At 47.4% G+C, this 13,899-nt stretch overlaps 1 protein-coding gene across 1 annotated transcript; it reads right to left on the reverse strand.

The window, feature by feature from the left end:
- Nucleotides 1-227: 227 nt before the first annotated feature.
- On the reverse strand, nt 228-8,084 carry LOC140489146 (uncharacterized). The gene is made up of 2 exons (XM_072588371.1): nt 7,504-8,084; nt 228-2,956 (listed from the first exon to the last, which is right to left on the reverse strand). The coding sequence occupies exon 2, from the start codon at nt 2,144-2,146 to the stop codon at nt 653-655; it is 1,494 nt and encodes a 497-aa protein (XP_072444472.1). The 5' UTR covers nt 2,147-2,956; nt 7,504-8,084; the 3' UTR covers nt 228-652.
- Nucleotides 8,085-13,899: the final 5,815 nt, after the last annotated feature.

Here is a 13,899-nt window from a genome sequence, read left to right on the forward strand (position 1 = left end):
AAGTGCGTTGTTACTCGAGCTTGGGTTGTGCTGCCTTGGAACATTGCAGCAGCCCAGGGCTGAAATGTTAGCATGAGAGCAAGGTAAGTTATTGAAATGGGAAGCAATGAGAAGGTCAGGGTTATTTCTACAGACAGAGTGGGTGTGTTCCTGTGCGAGATAAGTGGCTATCCAGCCCCATCTACGGCACTTTTCATTTCCCTTCCCAGGAACAAAGACACGGAGGAGTCAGTCCAAAACTTTTTCATTCAACTTTGCAAAGTCGGGTGCTGTTCCCAAAGGTACACACACACAAGCATAGTAATCTCCACACATTATATACATGTATATGTGGGCTGGGTTTACTACTGCTGCCTTGACCAACGAGTGCTCGGATTCCCCACTGTTTTCCTTTTTTGGGTTCTGGTGCCTGGGATTATTTTATCATTCACTTGGCCAATCAGTGTTTGAGCTTCCCATTCTTCCCTTATATGGATGATGTTGTACAACTGTGGTTAAGGGCGGCCTCTCAACTATCGAGGAAAGCTGTTACAACTGTTTCATTCATATAAACGTGGGGGAGGTCCGGCAACAGTTTCGAGTGTCTGCTTGTGTTCACTATGAGGTAGAAAAGACTAAAAGGCAGCTAACCGTTTAAAAATTACACTACCCCCTACAAATCCCCCGTGTCTTTTCTTACGGCCTGTAATTTTTCAACCGTAAGTTTCTTCTCCAGGGCATTTAATAACTCCCGAGCTTGTTCATCAAACTGCCCTTCTCTAATACTACCCCCGCCCAAGAGGGATTCACGTTGTTCCATCTCGAGATTTATTCGTTCAACCTGCCCATAGGGAACATCCTTCTTAGTAAGGGCGGTTTCGATCAGTCGTTGAGTTAATCCCCGGATACAGGGAATAACGCAACACCCAAGGGCAGTGAGTACTCCTGCCACCACTATACATGAGACAAGAAAGGGGACGACCACCCCCGTCCATTTACCGAACCAAGCTTCCAACCAGTCTGTGAGGCCAGAGTCGATGCCCGAGTTTTCGGCCAGTTCGTCCGCCAATGTGGTGAGTCCATCCAGGGCGCGGGTGATGGACCCATCAGGGGCTGTGTTGTTGGGGATGAAAGTGCAGCACTGAGTGCCTATCATGACACAAACACCCCCCTTCTCTGCCAACATCATGTCTAAGGCCAACCTATTTTCCCACGCCATCCTACTAGTGGCGTCCAGTTGTTCTGCTATTCCTTTCACTGCATCCCGGGTATAATTAATGAACCTCTGCTGATTGTAGTAAATATAATTAATCCAATCCACATTCTTATTGATGGTCACCCACCAGAACAGTGACGACTCAAAACCCGCCGCTATCTGGTTCCTAGCCTTGTATTCGTCAGGAACACCCCTGGGGACCCCTATGGCATCTAAATATATGTTATCATCGAAAGAGGTCTCCAAAGCTCTCTCAGTTCTTCCACTAGAACGGGGTCGCTCTTGTTTTTCGAATGCCAGGGTGAATGGGATGGCCAATTGAACGATCGCACAAATGCCCGTCCATTTTCGGGGCAGGGTCGGTCGCAGAACCCTCCCACCACAGTACCACCAGAGGTCTGCCCTAGGTACATGAATGTGGGAGTAATTCCCGCCCCCGGTAGTTTCATTGACCAGCCGGATTGATCCGCTGCACTTGTCAAATGTCCCCACATCGTCGTCCCACTGTAGTCCCGTCCGAGAGACGCAGGCCTGGTGCGTACCCGTTACCCCTGAGAATGATGGCGGGCGGGGCGCCCCCTCAGACCTGACGGGGGGAAACTTCAAACTCAAGGGTCGACAAGTGGGGTCGTTCCAGGCCTCTCGGTCCTGGTACAGCCTTATCATGCAGTCCATGGCTCGTGGGTGTTTCTCCCATCCCAGCGGGAATGGGACCACCTGAGGGTTAGGGCGGGCACTCGTGCATGCGTAGCAATCACTCTTTTTCATGCTCCTCACAGTATATTTGACCCATTCCATCCAGGCATTCGCCTCCCCGTATCCCGTTTCTATTTCAAAGGTCTTTTCCAAATCCGTTGTCTCAATTATTCTAATCTTTTCCGGCTTATCAGTGGTGGATGAGCCCCCAGACTCAGCTTCAATGACCGTGATATACGTGCAGCACAGCTGCATTCCCCCCCCATCCTGCCTGGCCCCCAACTCTAATACCCAGTATTGTTCTATTAAGTCTCGCCTCGTTCTTTTGCAAGTTCTTTATGGTCAGATAAAGCGGATTGCACCGATTATGCCCACAATCTCGTCCAGGGGTGATGGGATCACGGACAACTGACACCATAGCCTGGACCCCGGGGGCTGGAAGCCTACTTAGGCCTTCCCTACCATACAATTGTAATACTAACGTCTGACCCTGGAATCCCCTTTCTCTCTCTAGATTCTGCTTAGTTTGATTCAGTTGACTTTTAGTCCTACAGGGCACCAACTCACATAGGTCTAAGCTAAGTGTCTGTGTTGATTGGTTGGCAAGCACGGAGATGGTGAACCACTGACGGTCCTCTATTTGTTTCATCCGGAGGCCAAATTGGGTAACACGCACACTATGACCCAGCCCAAGGACAATGGCATAGCAAGTTAACAATACGATTGACCGCATTTTGTCGCGACACCCGTAGCCCGAGGGCACAGTTCCTTTAGACTCGCCAAAGTCCGATTAGTTCGTTCTCAGAGTCTCTGTTCCTTAGATGCCTTTGTCAGAGAGGTTCGTTCGTCCTCCGTCGGTTGTGGCACTGGTCCCTTGACTCGAGTGTAATGTGTCCAGCCCTTTTCGGCCGTACGGACAGCCGTTTCGGTCGTCAAAAGTACCAGGAAGGGACCGTCCCAAGTTGGTTCGAGGGTACGTTGCTTCCAGCTTTTAATCAGGACCCACTGACCCGGCTTGACGGTGTGCACCGCAAACTCGAGGGGTGGCGTCTGTGCCAAAAGTCCCTGTTGGCGTAAACGAGATAGAGCAGACCCCAGAGCCACCACATATTTTTGCACGAACATATCCCGAGACTCAAATACAGGAGGTTCCCCCTTCGGCCCATGGAACGGGAGGCCAAATAACATTTCGAAAGGGGAGACGCCCAAATCCCGCCTTGGCTGGGTGCGAATTTGCAACAGGGCAAGGGGTAGGCATTTGGTCCAAGGCAGACCGATTTCACTAGTGAGCTTGGTTAGCTGCTTTTTGATGGTCTGGTTCATTCTTTCGACCTTGCCCGAGGAGGAGGGATGCCAGGGGGTGTGCAAATCCCAGTCAATCCCCATTGCTTGCACTACATTCTGGAGGACGGTCGAGGTGAAGTGGCTCCCCTGGTCAGAGTCAATAGCGCGGGGTAGCCCAAATCGTGGGATGATTTGCTCGAGTAGAATCTTGCTAACCTGAGTTGCCGTTGCCGTGGTAGTGGGGAAAGCTTCCACCCATCCTGTCAGGTGATCTACCACTACTAATAGAATCTTCAGGCGACCTATGGGGGGGAGCTCAGTGTAATCTACCTGAACATACTCAAACGGCCTATAGGCCGGACTCCTACCCCCTTGTCTTACATGCTGCCGCAGCCCCCTTTTGTTAATCTTTCGACATGTTATACAATCTCCTGTGACCTGCTTGGCTACCGTGTACAGACCAGGGTGAGCATATCGGCGCAGGAAGGCATCACACAGTGCCTGGGCACCCCAGTGACCCCCTTGGTGTAAACGGGCAATAATGTCCCGCGTCAACGGTCGATTTAGTAGCTGGCGGCTATCGGGTAAGGTCCACTTGCCTTCCCTATCCTTTGTACCCCCCAGAGACGCGAGAAGAGTTTCTTCTTTGTCAGTAAACGTGGGCACTTCGGTAATTTCGGATATCTGTGGAATCCTTACCAGGCAGTTTATTACATCCTTCCCCATCCCAGCCAATTTTGCCTGTTCATCTGCCAATTGATTCCCCAGGGTCTCTATTTTATCGTCTTTCTGGTGTCCTTTCACATGTACTACAGCAATCTCTTGTGGCAGCAACAAATCCTCCAAGATCATGGCTACTAGTTCCTCGTGGACCAACTCTTTTCCTCTACTATTTATCATTCCCCTTTCTTTCCAGATCTTCCCAAAGGTGTGTACTACCCCAAAGGCATACTTAGAGTCAGTGTAGATTGTCCCGGCTATTCTCTTTAAATTCCTCAGAGCCCGGTGCAAGGCGTACAATTCGCACGTTTGTGCGGACCAGGCATTCGGTAGCCGTCCACTTTCCACTAATTCCCAACCAGTCTCACTAATGACTGCATAACCGTTGTGTCTCTTCCCATCTATCACTCGAGAGGACCCATCAATGTACCACCGCCTACCTGCATGTAAGGGGGTATCCCTCAGATCTTCCCTCACTTTACTCTGGTACTCTATTATGTCTGAACAGCAGTGTTCCAGTTCCTCCTCCCCTTCCGCTTTCCAAAGAAAGTCCGCCGGGTTCTGGCAGCCCCCGACTTTTATTCGGAGGTCTTCTCGGTCTAACAATATGGCTTCATATTTCAGAATTCTCGAGTCAGTCAGCCACCTCCCGGCCTTCTGATTCAGGATAGTTCTAACCTGGTGGGGAGTAGTGACCGTCAAGGGGGCCCCGAAAGTCAACTTCCTGCTTTCCTCTACCAGCTTTGCCGAGGCTGCCACCGCTTGGACACACTCCGGCCACCCTCGGGAGACTGGATCCAGAATTTTTGACAGGAAAGCCACGGGCTTCCTTTTACCCCCCCAGTCCTGGGTCAATACTCCAAGAGCGGTTCCCTTTCTAGAGTTCACAAAGAGGCGAAATGTCTTACTAAAATCCGGCAAGCTTAAAACAGGTGCGGCCATCAATTTTCCTTTTAGGATTTCAATTAACTTTTTCTCCTCCTCCTCCCATTTTATTCTGTTGGGTGCCTCCTCAATGAGTTTTAGGTACAAGTCTTTAGTAAGGGGGGCATAGTCGTCTATCCATAACCGACAATAGCCTAAGAGTCCCAAGAACTTCCGCAACTCCCTCTTGGTCGTTGGGAGGCCGAGTTCGATTATTGCCCGCACTCTTTCCGGACTTATTCGTTTCTGTCCCTGGCTTATCAAGTGTCCCAGGTACTTAACCTCTTTCTCGACATATTGGAGCTTCTTCTGACTCACTCTTAACCCCTTCTCAGCTAGGTAATTTAACAGGGCATTAGTCCCAAGTAGGACGTCCTCCTCCGCCGGTCCGGATAAAAGGAGATCGTCCACATATTGTATAAGCTTAAGGGCCGGGGACAAGGTTAGTCCCTCCAATAATTGTTCCAGAATCTGCCCGAACAGAGTCGGGGACTCAGTGAATCCTTGGGGGAGTACGGTCCACCTGTACTGTTGTTTTCTGCCAGTATCAGGATCCTCCCATTCAAAAGCAAAAGGATCCCTACTGTCCTTGTCCAGGGGACACGCCCAGAAGGCATCCTTTAAGTCTATAACACTAAACCAGCCGTGGTCCGGGGGGATTCGCCCCAGAATAGTGTATGGGTTCGGTACCACAGGGTGCCGTACTTGGACAATTTTATTTACCTCCCTTAGGTCTTGGACCATTCGGTAGCTCCCATCCGACTTCCGGACCGGCAGGATGGGAGAATTGTATCGTGACATACAGGGCTCTACCAATCCATCTTTTATTAGGTCTTCCATAACTGTCTTCAGGCCCTGCCTCCCTTCCCAAGAGATGGGGTATTGGCGCACTCTGACGTCGGGGCTCTGGGGCTTTAATTTTACCTCCACAGGTCGAATTGCGAGTCCCCCACGGTTCCCTTTGGCGACCCAAACCCTAGGGTCTATCTCTGTCAATCGGGACTCACTAAGGTATGACATGGTAACGGCTAATTCTTCCTCTCTCACTTCTGCCCCGTCTCGCTTCTCTCCCTCTCCAACTTTTCCTCGACGTTCCTCTTTCCACCCCATAATCTCCCTCCCCCATTCCGGTGGACTTACAAGCTTCCTGTACGGCTGGCACCATCATTTTTGTCTTATGTTTCTCCCTTATTACATCCCTCTGAACGTACACCTTCTGTGCTTCCCGTAATAATTCTGCAACATCCTTTTCAGCCCAATCCTCCACTTTCTGTAATTTCTTCTGAATGTCAGGCCATGACTTAGTCACAAAGTGCACCTTAAGCATGCTCTTGCCTATTTCCCCATCGGGGTCTAAACCTGAATACTTTCGCATGGACTCCCGCAAACGGTCTAGAAACTCACTCGGGGATTCATCCTTTTTCTGTCCAACTTCAAATGCTTTTGCTAAATTCCGCTGTTTGGGCACGCAGGTTTGGATCCCCCTGATTATATTGCTTCTGAGGTCTGTCATATTGGCCCTTCCCCCCGCGTCGTTATGATCCCACCGGGGGTCCTCTAAGGGGTACTTCTGCTCTCCACGCTGAGGGCCGTCCTGATGCTCCCTATCCCAAATGGCGATTGCACTATTCCGGATCATAACAATTTCATCGTAATTAAATAGTATTCTCATCATGGCCTGCAGTTCAGCCCATGTGAATATACTGGGCCCCAGAAATTGGTCCAGTTGTATTCCCACACTGACGGGGTCGTCCAGTAGATGGGGTAGTTCATTACGGAGTTGCCGGATATCCCCAGAATTTAAAGGTTGTACTACGAACCCGGTCCGTTCGTTCCCAAACGGCACCTCTCGTAAGGGGTTCAGCTGTTCAATATTGTCACTCCTCCCAGCTCTCAATCCCTCTTCTCGACCTCTCCGCATCTCGAGTCGGACTGATTTCCTAGTGCCTTGGGTGAGTTCTGTGCCCCCTCCTGTACCCCCCCCCAGCAGTCCCTTCCTCACTGGTCGTAGCCTGCTGGGACTCGGAATTATCCGTCGCAGGAGGGAGGTCCGCGCTGTACGCCTGGTCGTGCGCGGGTGGTATATACGGGGGCGGGGAAGACGGTGGCAAACCGTCGGTGAGGATGTCCCAAGACTTCTGGGGCTTCCTCGAGTCTGTTTGGGGAATCAGAGGATAGAGACGCGTGGGACTCTCGCCGTCTCCCGCCAACAAGGCAGCGGCATATTTGCTCTCCTCTGGGTCAAACGGTTGTTTTCTGTTAATCATATACATTTAGGATTTGACACACCCAGTCTTCATCAGACCCATACTCGGGCCAAACTACTGAGGGGGCGCGGATAGGTTCTTTGGTCCATATAAAACAACAATATTTTATCATGGTCTCTTTCTTTAAGTCCTTCGTTCTACTACTGTCCGTCCATAGACTTAACTTCCAACCTAATGGACTATCGGGGGGTATTTCTTTCCCATTTGCAGTCTTCCCTGACTTTTCCTTAGAAGTCTGATTTCCCATGGTTTATCTTCGGTCCTGGTCTTAAACGCCCAAAGCGTTTTCACAGATGACCGTCAAAACCACAATTTCCCGTGGTTTATCTTCAGTCCTGGTCTTAAACGCCCAAAGCGTTTTCACAGATGACCGTCAAAACCACGCGGCCAACAAGGAAGAACAAAAGAATCTCTTACCTTGATCCGTGCACGGAGTTGTCTGGCCTTTTTAAATGTGTGTACCCCCGTGTATAGTCACTAACCGGTCGTCCCAGCACTCGTCCGTGTGTTCCTTTTCCAGGATTCAAAATTATTTTTAAATGAGCCGGGTCACATCGTCTCTTGGCCGACGGCCAACGGACCAAGCCGATCAGTGAGAAGTATAAATATATACTAGACGCGTCTTTGTTGTAATCAGGCTTGATCCGTGAGCCGAAGAGACTGCCCCCCCCGGCAATAATTATTTCATCCCGGAGGAGCCCCCAATTGTGCGAGATAAGTGGCTATCCAGCCCCATCTACGGCACTTTTCATTTCCCTTCCCAGGAACAAAGACACGGAGGAGTCAGTCCAAAACTTTTTCATTCAACTTTGCAAAGTCGGGTGCTGTTCCCAAAGGTACACACACACAAGCATAGTAATCTCCACACATTATATACATGTATATGTGGGCTGGGTTTACTACTGCTGCCTTGACCAACGAGTGCTCGGATTCCCCACTGTTTTCCTTTTTTGGGTTCTGGTGCCTGGGATTATTTTATCATTCACTTGGCCAATCAGTGTTTGAGCTTCCCATTCTTCCCTTATATGGATGATGTTGTACAACTGTGGTTAAGGGCGGCCTCTCAACTATTGAGGAAAGCTGTTACAACTGTTTCATTCATATAAACGTGGGGGAGGTCCGGCAACAGTTTCGAGTGTCTGCTTGTGTTCACTATGAGGTAGAAAAGACTAAAAGGCAGCTAACCGTTTAAAAATTACACTACCCCCTACATTCCTCAAAGCAGTCTCTGTTTGGTCTCGCCAATATTAAGAGACTGCATTATGAGTAGCAATGACGGGAGATCAGATTGAAAGGTTACAGGTGAAATGCTGCTTCACCTGGAAGCTATGTTTTGGGCCTTGGACATTGAGGAAGGAAGAGATGAATGGACAAGTGTTGCAGCTTCTGTAATTGCATCGGATGGTGCGATGGGGGAGTGGGGAAACGTTCGGGGTGATGGACGGTGACACAGAGGGAACGGTCACTGTGAAATACTGACAGTAGGCGGGAGGGGAAGATGTGTTTGATGATGCTGTCCTGCTGGAGACGGTGGAAATGGCGTAAGATGAATATGTGAATGTGGATTCTAGTGCAGGAGGAAGTGTGGACAAGGAGGAATCTATCATTGTTCTGGGGTGGAGGGGACGTATTGAGGGCAACACCGTGGAAGATGGGACAGTCATAGCTGAAGGCCCTGTCCACCCGAGTTCGGGGATTTCTGGTTTGATGGAAAAGGAGGTCACATTAGACGCAGCTCACAGGAATGTGGCATCGTCAAACAGAAACAACAGAGATGTAGAAAATTGGAGAATGGAGTCAGCCTCCGCTGATCTTGTGTTCAGCCACAGGCAGAAGATCCCCCTGAATGATTGAAAAGAACCAGACATCTAAATTGAGGATTTCTGCCTCACGTCTGGTCTGAAGCGGAATGTGAAAACATACCCAGAGGAAGACAGTGAGTATACGTGAGCAGAAATTCAAACAGTTATCCCAAACCGCTCAGTAATTTTTGTTTCTGTTCAAAAAGAAGAACTCGATAAGAAGATGAACCACCCATGGTTGACAAAGGCTCTCAAGGGTATAACTGATGAGCATTAGTGGAGGGCCAGATTTAGGATGTTTATTGCAGGGACCAGAAGCAGATGCTTGGCATGAATTTCAGCTGTGCTTCCTGAATTCCACACAGAAACTACTGTCATTGCTGCTCCATCCTCTTCCCTGCTCGTGTCCCCTTGGTGATTCCAGGTTCTCCCTCTCAAATTACAGAGTACATTCTCTTACATTATGGTCCCTCCCCACTTCACCTGAAACTCTAATCAAGTCTACCTACTCTGCAGTAGCATCAAGCTGCGTTTAGTGCTGCCACTTTGCCTTTGGTTTCAGTGTGGCTCGGCCTCTCCATTCATGCTGTTTTCCACCTCCCACACATCTCACTCTGGAAAGTTTATTTCTTTGAGTCAACCTTATTGAAAACACCTATCCCCCTTTGCACTGAATTCACACTGCAATCCAAATTTCAAAAGGTATAATCAGCCTTCATCTCACTCTGCTAAAGGCAACTGCACGCTGACCGTGTGGTACAAGAAGTCCCCTTCTTATATGGTTCAGGCCTGTGATTCGCTTTCACTGTAGAGATCATCACCCCATTTGCACAAAGTAATTCAGGTGTTTGACCACTTATTGGTACTCGTAACAGTTTCCTGCTGCCTTAGTATTATAACATGGAGAAAAAACAAATCACAGTATGAAGCTTGGGCTGAATGTTATTTACCTGTCATTTGAATACTGTTTCAAATTTGCAGTGCTTTATCTGTAAATGCTTGTTCATAAAGTTAGTGTCAGATAACGTGCAGGAGGTTGAGGGGTGACATTGTAGAGGTTTATAAAATCATGAGAGGCATGAATAGAGTGAATAGCCAAGGTCTTTTTCCGGGGACGGGGGAGTTCAACCATAGAAGGCATGGGTTTAAGATAAAAGAGGGAAGATTTGAAATGGACGAAGGGTCAATGTTTTCACACAGAGGGTGATGTGTGTATATGGCATGAGCTGTCAGAGGAAGAATGGGAGATGCAAGTTCAGCAACAACATTTAAAACTCAGTAGGACAAACATATGTATGGGAAAAGTTTAGAGGCATATGGACCAAATGCAATCAGATGAGACTAGTTTAGTTTGGAAAACCTGGCCAGCATGGACAAGTTGGACCAAAGGGTCTGTTTGTGCGCGATATGACTGTATGAATCTAGAAAGCGAGGAAAAGGGGAGAAAAGACATGATGTTGTAAATTGGCAAGAAATACAAAAACAAGCAGCAAGAACTTTTCCGAGCATATAAAAAAAGTTCAAGATGAGTGTTATCTTAGGTGTAATTAATTAGGAAAGGATACTGAGGATAATTGGAGGATGCAACTGAAGCATTGGCTACAAGGAGCAGACAGATAATTTACACCCATGTTTTGCATCATTCCTCACAGTGGAAGGTACAGTAAGTTTTTCAATGATGTAAACAAAATGGTAATATGAGGGAAGTTCTTGAACCTTCTCTAACAAAAGGAACATGGATTTTCCTAACAGGTAAGAGTAAGAGTAGACAGGCCAGCAGTAATTCACAGCTGGTTTTAAAAGAAGTGGTCACAGTCTTGGGATCATGGCGCCCTCTCTACCAGATGTTAGTTCTGATGTTTATTAATGCAAGCAGTAAGTGCGGTAGCTTGAATGGGTTGTCATCAGGTTTAGGTACAGACGGTTCTGACCGTGGCATTTTCACCCACACTCATCACTGAAGCGGAGATCGTCTTCATGGTAATGGTAGACTGAGAGATTATATTGTGGTTGAATATAATTCTACTGCTGCTGCTGCTACTACAGCTGCTGTGATTTACAACATCACATGAATGCCCAGTTTGAGCTGCAATATCTGCAATACAATTCTGCTGCCTGCCCTCATTCGCACGGGGTCCCGGTCACCCTTCTCCCCCGTACACAGTGCCCTATCCCGCTTTCTGATGTGTGAAAATTTTCTTTTTTAAAAATTCTCGTCCTGATTGGGTATCTTCATGATGCCATGCCTCCAATTTGTCGCATTCCTCAAAAGCATTTAACGTTTTCACCTGAATGTCTTCCCCTCCGGTAATGCCATCTTCTGTTGAAAGCGACTGTGTTTCCCTGTTTGACCATGATTAAGAGCTCTGTAGTGTTGGTGATGACAGCCTGATGTGGTTTCAGAGCAAATTAATTTGTATACCTTGCATTATCATTCACTTCCCGGTGTATGGTGCTCCATGTTGGACAGGGCGTGTGAGCAGCTTTGATACACATGTTTGAATCTTGTTCAAAACCAGAAATTGCTGAAGACACTGACAAGTCTGACAGCATCTGTGGAGTGAAAGCAGAGTTAATCTTTCGTGTTCTGTGACTGTTCCTCAAAGCATCCAGTAAGTCCAACAATTTTTGTTTTTGTTTCAGATTTCCTGTATCCAATGATCTTTGCTATATTGAAAATGTATTCTGTAACTTTTCATTTTTGAAGGAACTCAGGGGTCTGGAACATCTCAGAGACATAGAAACAATGTTAATGTTTCAAGTCCAGTGCAAATCTTCTTCAGACATGTAAAGGATTGAAAAGTGAGCGTTTTAGTATATTGGCAGAGGTGGGAAAGAGTGTTTGGAGGCCCAGTGTGAAAGACAAACGGGCTTTAAACTATGGTGAAAGAGACACAGATATATAATGGGTGTAAATAAATGTGTAAATATTAGAAATTGGTTTTCTCTGTTGAATGGAACAAACAAGACACTAACTTAGGGAGCCCAGGAGGGAGAGTGTACGGAAAATAGAGAACAGCCATAGTGGGTTCAGGCTGTGAATTCATGGAATTGAATATTAACTCCTACAGACTGTAACGCACCAAAGTGTAAAGTGAGGCGTTACTCGAGCTTGGGTTGCACTTCATTGGAACATTGCAGCAACCTGCATTTTCTTAGATTCACTACAGTGTGGAAACAGGCCCTTCAGTCCAACAGGTTTATACTGACCCTCCAAAGAGTATGCAAACCAATCCCATTCTCTACCCTAATACTGTGCATAGACCCTTGACTATTGCACCTAATATCAACATCCCTGAACACAATCGGTAATTCAGCATTGGCAGTTCACCTAACCTGCACAACTTTGAACTGTGACAGGAAACTAGAACACCAAGAGCAAATCGAAACCAGTTCCTTGATGCTATGAGGCACCAGTGCAAACCACTGAGACACCGTGCCATCCAGGACCGAAATATTATAAGGCCACAACTCTATACGAGTAGAAATGAAACCATTCGGACCATCACGTCTGCTCCGCCATTCGAACACGAATGATAGATTTTCAACTCCATTTCCCTCTTCCTGTCAGTTATTTTTGATCCCTTTGTCAAGCAAGATCTTATTTGAGTTTGTTTTAAGTATGCTAAATAGAACATGGAACATAGAACATAGAACAGTACAGCATAGAACAGGCCCTTTGGGCCACGATGTTGTCCCGAGATTTAATCCTAATGTAAAATGTAGTAATTTAACCTACGCACCCCTTAACTCACTGCTATCCATGTGCATGTTCATCAGTCGCTTAAACGTCCCCAATGACTCTGCTTCCACCAACAGAGCTGGCAATGCATTCCATGCTTTCATAACTCTCTGCATAAAGAACCTACCTCTGACGTCTCCTTTTTACCTTCCTCATCATATCTTCAAACTATGACTTCCCGTACTAGTCAATCCTACCCTGGGGAAAAGTCTCTGGGTATTGACTCTCTCTATTCCTCTCATTATTTTGCACAGATCAGATCTCCTGTCTCCTCCTTGTCTCCAGAGAGAAAGGTTAAAGCTTGTTCAATCTTTCTTCATAAGGCAAGCCCTCGGTACAGGCAGCATCCTGGTAAACCTTCTTTGCACCCTCTCCAAAGCCGCTGTATCTTTACTATAGTATGGGGTCCACAAGTGGACATGATATTCCAAGTGTGGTCTCACCAGGGACATGTAGAACTGCAGCAAAACCTCACGGCTCTTAAACTCTATCCCTCTGTTAATGAAAGCTTAAACACCATATGCTTTCTTGACACCCTATCCACTTGGGTGGCAAATTTGAGGGATCTATGCTCTTGCGCACACAGATCCCTCTGTTCCTCCACACTGCCAAGAATCATGTATTTAATGCTATATTCAGGATTCGAATTTGACCTTCCAAAATGCATCACTTCTAATTTACCCAGGTTGAACTCCTCTGCCATTTCTCAGCCCAGCTCTGCATCCTGTCTATGTCACGCTGCAGCCTACAGTCACCCTCTATACTCTCGACGACACCTCCAATCTTTGTGTCATTCGCAAATTTACTAAGCCACCCCACAACCACATCATCCAAGTCATTTATAAAAACTACAAAGAGCAGAGGCCCAAGGACATAGCCCTGTGGGATTCCTCTCAACACTGTCCTCCAAGCAGAATACTTTCCATCTTCAACCACTGTCTGCCTCTGCCAGCCAGTCAATTCTGAATCCAGATAGCCAAATCTCCCTGTATCCCATACTTCCTGACTTTATGAATGAGCCTTCCATGGGGAACCCTATCAAATGCCTTGCTGAAGTTCACATACACCACGTCCACTGCTCGACGGTCGTCGACCTGTCTTGACACCTCCTCAAAGAAATCAATAAGATTTGTGAGGAAAGACCGGTCCGTCACAAAGCCATGCTGACAGATTTAATCACACAATGCTTTGCCAAATAGTCATCAATCAAATCATTCAGTATTTTTTCCAAACGTTGCTGACCACAGACGTAAGACTGACAGGTCTCTA

Source organism: Chiloscyllium punctatum, chromosome 18 (genome assembly GCF_047496795.1).
Source record: "Chiloscyllium punctatum isolate Juve2018m chromosome 18, sChiPun1.3, whole genome shotgun sequence".
Taxonomy (NCBI): domain Eukaryota; kingdom Metazoa; phylum Chordata; class Chondrichthyes; order Orectolobiformes; family Hemiscylliidae; genus Chiloscyllium; species Chiloscyllium punctatum.

Excerpts from the sequence above, each read along its gene's own strand:
- LOC140489146 (XM_072588371.1), bottom strand. The coding sequence starts at position 2,146 with ATGCAGCTGTGCTGCACGTATATCACGGTCATTGAAGCTGAGTCTGGG.